We start from the raw sequence: 8739 nt of genomic DNA, 5'->3' as shown, positions 1-8739 counted from the left end.
CACAGACACACGCGTGCGTAATAAGGAAATAAGAGTGCCATTAGATTTATTTTTATCCCGCGTCAGCCAAAAATCTATGTTTACAGAAGCACTTTATGTTGATCATCCCTCTGGCACATCAGGATCCGATTTTCACTGTGTCAAAAAGTGTGTGTGGGGGGGGGGGGGGGGGGGGCAACAACTTTTTGACGTACAATCCAGCAGCAGGTTTTTGTCTTAGAATTAAAAAAAATGAAAACGCGTTTTTCAGGGCAGAACCTACCAACGCTGTCGTCCAGCGCACCGCGTCCTTCATTAGCTCGACGGTCTTTATTGCGTAGAGCTTTGGTCTAGCAAAGCAGCGGTTTGCAAAAAAATATTAGAAAAGTTTGGTTTACCCTGGATAGAAATGTTCTAATTTGATGTGGCCTATTGAGTAACAGGTGGAAAAGTTGTTCGTTTTTTTTTTTTTTTTTGAGGGGGGGGGGGTGGGGGGGGTTAAATAACAGCAGATTTTTTTTTTTACATTTCTGTACAACCTACTGATGTAACTACACGCACCCGTCGGCGTGCCGAATAAATATTGCGAATCGACGCATTCGTAGGCCACCAAAAAAAAAAAATCGCAGTGCAGTCGCTCTGTATCGTTTCATTCAAATTGCCAGCCAAGAACTTGCGGCGACGACCAGAAGCATTTTAGACTCCGACTCAACGGTTCCAGGAACTAGTTACCGGCCCAACGTGTAGCTGACGTCCAAAAGGGAAGGCTCGAGTTTTCAGCTTCCGGTTAATGAGTGAAGAAATGGATCATTTGAGTGTCTGTCGTTGTAATTCGTGAAGTTTAGTGTATGGGGAAGTTTTTACTGTCATTTTTGTTGTTGTTGTTGTTGTTGTTGCTTGGCCTCATTATATGGTCAATGTTTGACCCCGACATTTGCGCGTCAACGTGCCGGTGTTAGTTGCACTGGGGAAATCCAAACGTCCCTCCGCTGTGATGCCAGTTTTGGTTGGTGTACCGTTAACCGACAGGGTGCCTCAGAGTGAGCTCGTCCGAACAGGATTTCCCACAAGTGTTTCCTCACGACGTGTTCCTACACGCGTTGTGACCGAATCGTGGGGGCGACATTAACACGAGGTGTACTGAAGTCACACAGGTCAGCGTTAAGAGTCCCTGTTCGTCACAGATGGCTCCAAATGTCCCACGGAGGAAGCTGCACTTCCACCCGGCCGTCTTCGGACTCTTAAAATTTTTATTTTTTTTTTTTTTTTTAATTTCTTCCGGTAAGTATGACAACCAGGCACATTTGCTGATCCGATCGCAGTTGTTTGACCCCGGCTTTGGCACGTGCTTTTTATGTTTTGACAGCTCACGAGCGCTGCCGTCCGGGGGGGCTTTTCCCCGACTTACGAGAAAACATCTCTGCAGTTTTTCATGTAAATTCACTGAACAGTCTTCCTGATAACTTGACAGACTTACCCCCAAAAATATTACAACCAGTCTCGGCTCACCGGGCCCAAATATAATATACAGATGTAAAAGACAGCGACTTGTGGTCAACTCGTTTACAACTTCCTGAGCAGTTTCACCAAACTCAGGGTGCCACCTAAACTCTGATAATCTCTGGTAGAGATTGTCCTTGTGTCAGCACTCTTCAACTGATAAGTATGTTTCATTGTTAGTGCGTGCTAATACATCCCCAGCCAAAGAACACCTTTTTGAATATCGCACAGTCCCTTTTGTCAGTCTTTTCGTGACAGTTTATTTGAACAAAAAATACATTTCTGATTTTCTGAAATTGTTCAATATTTTGTTCACGAGGACAGGATATTTATTTTGACATAGCAGTGGCAGATACTGGGTGTTTATTATTATTATTATTATTTTTTAATAGTTTTGTGAAAAGGACACAGTGCCTATTTTAAGTACACATAAAAACCGAGCTTACTCTTCAAACCCAGTCAGAGGACGAACTGAAACGTACCGTTTTCAGCCGCAGTTGCCATTTTTTTTTTTCCTTATTGTGCGTATTTGTTAACTGAAACGGTGTAATTTATGTTCGTTCCTCCCAAACTGCCTTTTTTGGTGCCTACTTCCACTGTACACTAAGCTCACTTCCTGCCTCAACCATAGCTCGTCACAGCCTTCTCACAACCATGCATAACAGACAACACCAACAACGTGCGTACACAAGCGAGTGCTGTGTTAGTTTAGGTGCCACGGTGGTCTAGAATACGCACCTCCTCAATTCACCATGAATTTGCTCTGCAGGTTGGAGATGCTCTTTTTTAGCTTGTGGATCCAAGTTGGCTTCGTTCCCGGGATACGTTGCAATAATACAATGGTCAATCATCTCTCGAGGGAAGGTACGGCTCACGGATTGTTTGCTTTGTCCCATTGAAGCACCATTTGAATTAAATTCAGTCCGGCTGCATTTTTCTCATTTGCTGTTTATTTAAACTGAAAATGATGACTTGTTAAATTATATGACAGAGTCACCTGAGTCCCAAAAATACATTTATGTAAGTTTTATGAGGACAACATTTGTGGTCAGAAAAATAGCATTCACAAAATGTACCTGTTTGCAAAGGTATCTTTGATATGAACAATAAGTTCAGTACTGCCAGTTGTGCTCATGTTATGTTTTGTCATTTCTGGATCAGTCGTTTTGCTCTTGGAGGATGGGCCGAATCCGAAGTGTCTCACTCGGACAGAGCAGGATTTCACCTGCTTCTTTGAGATCGCAAACAACAGCCGTTATGATTTATTCTACACATCTGGAAGGTATATCACGCGCAGTAAAAGTCCAATAATAAGAGTACTCTGAATCATATTCAGTACATTTAAAATGCTGCAATTGTTTTAACATATGCTTCTAACTGTGATACAATGATATTGTTATTTCAATTTTAAGTCAATTGATCGTTTGCTCTTTTTTTAAAATGAATTATTCTATTTCAGTTTCATCATTTTTTTTTTTTTTGACAATCTTGTTTTTCCTCTGAGTCTGATTAGTCTCCATATATTAGCTCGTTAGTTTGAACTGCACTTCTCTGTGTGGAAGAAGATGCCCTACAGATGTTTTATTGCTTCATTTCGATGTAAACCAACGTGTGTTGTGTTTGTGACGTGTGCTAATCAAGCCAGCCCACAAAGAGGTGTGAAATGTCAGTCCAGAGGACAGAGGAGGAAACGTTCCTCCACGTCTGCTCGTTTCCTGACTCCGATGTTTGGCTGTTTGTGGAAATACGCCTTGAAGTGGTGGAATGCGCGACCAACACCAGCCTCTACGTTCGTAACGTCAGCGTGGAGGACCATCGTAAGACTTTTTTATTTTTTTATTTTGTTTTTAAACAATATTTACATACTTGTTAAGTCTCGTCCCATAAATCCTGCACCCACCCTTCAAATTTTTAAACTCCCCGTCGGTGAAATTAGGTGCATCTGACTCCTCTGTCCTCCAAACTTACAGTTCTGTATAAATGAAGTTATGAATGAACTTTTTTGGAAGCTTTTGTGAAAAAAATAGTGGCCCTCTTCAACTGCTGCCCAAACAACAGTGAATTTTCTCACCAGTACATTGTGTAATCCTGTAATGTGTCCTTCCCCGTGTAAAGCCTCCCTCCCTAATCTCAGAATCTTTCTGTCCTTAGTTCTGCTGGATCCCCCCTTCAACGTGTCTTTATACCCAAATGGCCAAGTGGGACAGCTGCAGGTTTCATGGCAAACAGCGCTCTTAAAGTACCTGGAAGATGATGTGATATACAGAATCCAATACTCCTCCAGCGTTCTTGGAGAGAAGACAAAAGAGGTACACACGCAGCACTTCAATACACCCATTCGATAATTCTTTCCAAAAATGACTTTGAAATCAGGCTTGCGCATATTAAGCGTAAAGTAATGAAGTATTTTTTTTTTTTATGCTTTATGTTGGTGTGATTGGCTTTTGTCCGTCATACTGTCGGTCTCATCTCTGTGTTAATTATGTCGCACTGAAACATGGTAAAGGGACGCATTTCTGAGCGACGTTTACCGAGAAGGATGTAAATAAAAAACTTGAGATTAGTTTGGGCTCTAGTGGCTGTGACTTATTTAAATGTTAAGACTGAAATCTTGTTTTTAGTCATCCTTTTTTTTTTTTTTTTTAAAAAGCTATAAATTATTGAGTTTATTATTAAGTTAAATTTTCATCATCTAATTGGGGATACATTTTTTCAAGTAAAAACACAAAGGATTATATTTGTGTAGTTAATTGTAATAACTATCATATACATATACAGAGTTTTGATTGTAATCCGTTACATTTCCGACTCATCTGATAATCTTACTGCTTTTTGTCGGTTTTCAGTTCGTTGATTAAAATCGCTCTGAACTTTGAACTTTGATGTTGTGGTTTTGGTTTCATTGAGTTTTTAATCGTACGTACCTTCGCCTGTAGACTCGCAGTGCAAAGGTCGCATGCATTTTATTGTACAAATCGACGATGTTTGCGATTCCTACAAGGTGAAGCAGGGCGGCACACTGGACTCTCTGGTGCCGGGCGAGGAGGTCAACGTCTCTCTCAAATGTTTCACAAAGTCAGGCAGAGGGCACTGGAGCAGCTGGTCGCATCCTGCGCGAGCTACGGTTCCCCAAAGCGCAGGTGAGTTTAAGGCTGATCGTCTTGGTGAAAGAGAGTGAGAGAAAAACACGTTTTCTGTAGAGCAGCACCAGATCCTTCATACTTCATAAATGCCACACTTCAATGAGTCCTTTTTTTTTTTTTTTTTTCAGATGATATTTCACTAATCTGCTTCACCCCTGACCTGAACAACGTCACCTGTCTCTGGAATGGGAGCAGATACGGTGCAGAAAATGACTACAAACCTTTCTACAAAACACATCTCGGGTAGGACCGAGCACGAATTGCTAAAACCAAACACGCAATCGATGTTCATTTCATTTCTCTGGGGTTTGACGCGATGCTTCTTACGACCCCCTTGCAGTGAACGGTTGGGCTGGACGGGATGGACCGAGTGTCCTGCTGTTGGGAACTTCACTGACCTCTGTGGTTTCCGTGGAAATGAGTTCAGAAAAGTCAGGGTCAAGCTCAGCAGCAGTCCAGACCCAATCAGCAGAACCTTCTATACTGAAGAGTTCACGCTCAGACACTTCGGTAAGAGATTTTTAAAAAAAAATTTTTTTATCGTTCCTCTCTTCTGTGTTCCTTTTAGATGTGCTCTCTGTGTTTAAAACTCAAATCGCAGTTTTACTCCCGAAAGTCAAGGATCATAGAATTATATATCATTAAGCGGCGGTATGATAAAACAAATAAACAAACATACATAAACAACAAATTATTGCTATTTTTTTTTTTTAGTCTGTATTGCTTAATATTTCTGTCTCTAATATCAAATGTCCTCACGTTGTCTTAAATGTTTCGGTCACATAAGATGATTAGTAATATTTAACATCGAGTCAGTGACATGGCCTACTCGCTCTACTTGGCCTACTTTGTCTTCTGACAAATTGTGTCTGCGCCTTTTTTTGTTTGTTTGTTTGTTTGTTTTTTTTGTTAGTCAAAACATCTCCACCAGCTCATCTGAGAGGAGCGCTGAACAAAGACAAGTTGTGCCTGGAATGGGAAGCTCCTCTTCCATCTCTCTCGAATGACCTGCAGTATGAAGTGGACTTCCAGATCAGAGGAGGTGCCGGATGGAGGGTAAGACGTCATTTACAGTGTTTTTAATTGCGTTTTTCTTTTTATTGGTGTCGTTGATGATGTTAGGATTCATCCTCTGCTCACAGTGATGTGTTCACTCTAAAAAAAAATATATATATATATATATATTTGTTTTGTTTTTCTTTGCAATTCTTTATATGTTCACTCGTGCTTTTCAGATTGCCTTAAAAAAAATGTTAGTGCACTTAAAATGACAGCGTGTTGCTTATTTTAATATCTTCGGAATGATTATGATGCCGTAGATTTTCGTGATTGGACAAAAAAAATAAATAATAGCTGTTGCCAGTGTCATTCCTGATCTTACCAGCAGATGGGGCCAAAGTGTGGAATTTACAATTCTAGAAACCTTAACAAATATTAACAGTATTCAGTTAAGCTAAGTTCATCGTTTCATTTTCTTCACATTGAAATGTCAACTCAACATTTTTGTGCCCAGATGATAAAGAGCCCGGGAAGCGATGCATGTATCGAGGTCGTAGCAGGCAGCCGGTACAGCATTAAGGTCCGAGCCAAACCTACTGGGTCCATTTACTCAGGATACTGGAGCAACTGGTCAGATGTGTTCACTGGTGACATCCCCACTGACATCGGTAAGCTCCCACTAAGACTGTACAAAAATCTGTGTAATCCATTTATTTATTTCATAATCACCATTGGTTTATGTACATTTTAAAACGGCAATGAAGTTCAGGAGATTGGTAGTCTACTTTTTAGTAAAAAAAAAAAACTTGAACAACTAGTTTATTAAAGTTAGCTTATTTAATTTGAGTAGTCTATTGCATTGCATTGCTGTTTCTTAATACATTAAAATGTAATGTTCTTTGTTAAAAAATATTACCATTCAAACCTTAATGCGATGCGAATAACCTTTTCAGGCATGTTGCTCATACTGTGTATTCCTGCCTCCATGCTGGTAACAACCATCATCCTCTTCTTCTTGTTCTCCAAGTTCCTCAGGTAGAAGTTTCTCCCAATTCATTCAGATTGTACACAGACACAAGACATTTTAAACTTAAAATCCAGGGGGAACTTGTCCTGTACAATCACGCCAGCTTTTTTTTTTTAGTTGTCTGAATTTTCATGTTCTAGAAAAGATATCGAATATCATAGCATCCAAAAAGTTTGAACAATTCTGTTACTGACTGTTCTGATCAAACGATTTAAGAACAAGTTGCATGTTTATTATTTTGTGTATTTTTCAGTAGGCTCAAGCAGTACTTTTGGCCACCAGTGCCCAACCTTGACAAAGTCCTACAAGGCTTCCTGACAGAGATCAACAAGCAGAAATGGGTAAATCAATTAACCACAGAAATTTAGCATAATGGTAGACGCACCATTACGTTAAAACAATCACAGTCCATCCCATTACACGTGAGTTTTTATGGTGAAACTGTTTTTTCCAGTGAAAAATAAAAAAAAAATCGACTTCAGCTATATCAGTTCAATAAAACCAATATAGATGCAGGTGGTAGATACGTGGATGTGATATCAAATATAAGTAAAAATCACAATTAAAACATTGAGAGTGATACAAGTTGTTATGGCGTAACACGCACTCAATTCCAGCGCAACGTATTACAAATGAATAACTGCCCACACTGCAGGATCCTCCAGTCACAGCAAAGCAGTGCTCTGAAGAAAGCGCTTCCTCTGTGGTGGAGATCATGTGCGAAGGCGACGTTTTGGGATCGGGGAAGCCATCCGAAGAATCCACAGAGCTCCTGTCGCCGGAGGGAAGCTACTCCAGCGGAGAGCAGGTAGACGGGAGCCCCGGGACCGAACTCTTCCCAGACTACGTGACTCTGAATAAAGACAGTGTCGTTTGTTGCCCAGCGGGGAATGCCTACGTGTACGAGCAGGTTAGAGAGAAAAGAAACCCAGAGGTAGAAGATGATCTCCTCCAAACATGTCACTGTTCCCGCACCGACGGCTCAGTCGGCGTCCCACCTTGCTCGGGCACTGACTTTCTCAACCAGTCCTACTTGCCCGTGGCTGAGCAGGCGGACAGGTTCAACTGCAAGGCCACGGCTGCAAGAGGTCCAGGCAACCTCTACACCAACTTCCCCAGTAGCTAAATGTACAGCGGAACAAGTGTTTCTTGTTTCCGCTGGTGCCCTTTAAACGAATACTACGCACTTTTGCACTGACCAGAGAACTTATTGTAAATCGATGCAGATTCAAGTAGCTGTAAAAGGCTTTAATAAAAAGTAAAAGTTTCACGGGGATTTATTTGTAGATGTTTAAACCAAAAGTTCACGTTTTTAGGCACACTAAATATTATATTTGTGTGTATGGTTTTGTCTTCTTTTGATATCTGCTTGGTGGATCAATAGCTTACAAGAGACTTTTTTTTTAGCATTTTTTTTTGTGTGTTTTACAGCATATTGAATACGATCATGAATATGGCCGTGCCGGAACGCAACTTTACATTCATTATTTTGTTTATACTAAGTGAATCACATCTGAAAAAAAAAAAAACCAGAGGAAATACGTTTTTCTGGCCTTTCCTCCTATTTTCCCATTGTTTTTATATACCAATTTGTATTGTACATATCTGTTTAATCTTATCCTCACTGTTATTTCCTTCTGATATCATCTGAACATTGTTTTTATATATACCAATTTGTATTGCACATATCGGTTTAATCTTATCCTCACTGTTATGTCCTTCCAATAGCATCTGAACAAGTGTTTTGTTCATTACATGTTACATTATTATAAAGGTTTGCAGTTTTGCCAATAAATTCCAAAAAGCTTTTTTTTTTTTCTGTCATTTTCCGCAAAGTCCTCGAACCTTTCAGCCTTTGCTCATAACGACACTTTACAAAACGTAACACAGGAGGCACTCAAGCATCTTGAAGCTTTTCCTGCCTCCAACCAAACAGCAACCTTACAAAGCCTGTTTTTTTGTGTGTTTTTTTTACAAACCTTGTTGTTGTCTGTCTTGTACTCTTAGTGCCACCAGGTGGTGGTAGAGGTCAACAAGCAGCGGTGTGTCGCTTGAGTCCTGCTCAACATTAACAACATTAGCTTCTCTGCA

At 40.4% G+C, this 8739-nt stretch overlaps 1 protein-coding gene across 1 annotated transcript; it reads left to right on the top strand.

The window, feature by feature from the left end:
• The first annotated feature begins 2204 nt into the window (after positions 1-2204).
• Positions 2205-8116, top strand: mpl (MPL proto-oncogene, thrombopoietin receptor). The gene is made up of 12 exons (XM_069704777.1): positions 2205-2343; positions 2641-2761; positions 3121-3296; positions 3631-3788; positions 4481-4619; positions 4751-4865; positions 4963-5132; positions 5536-5678; positions 6136-6289; positions 6575-6656; positions 6902-6989; positions 7304-8116. The coding sequence occupies exons 1-12, from the start codon at positions 2232-2234 to the stop codon at positions 7772-7774; spliced, it is 1929 nt and encodes a 642-aa protein (XP_069560878.1). The 5' UTR covers positions 2205-2231; the 3' UTR covers positions 7775-8116.
• The last annotated feature ends 623 nt before the right edge of the window (positions 8117-8739 follow it).

Source organism: Brachyistius frenatus, unplaced genomic scaffold (genome assembly GCF_029030835.1).
Source record: "Brachyistius frenatus isolate BFR_SWC_R1_liver_20210118 unplaced genomic scaffold, ASM2903083v1 Contig_52, whole genome shotgun sequence".
Taxonomy (NCBI): Eukaryota; Metazoa; Chordata; class Actinopteri; family Embiotocidae; genus Brachyistius; species Brachyistius frenatus.
The sequence above is the reverse complement of the archived record's forward strand: the minus strand, read 5'-3'. Positions and strand labels throughout refer to the sequence as shown.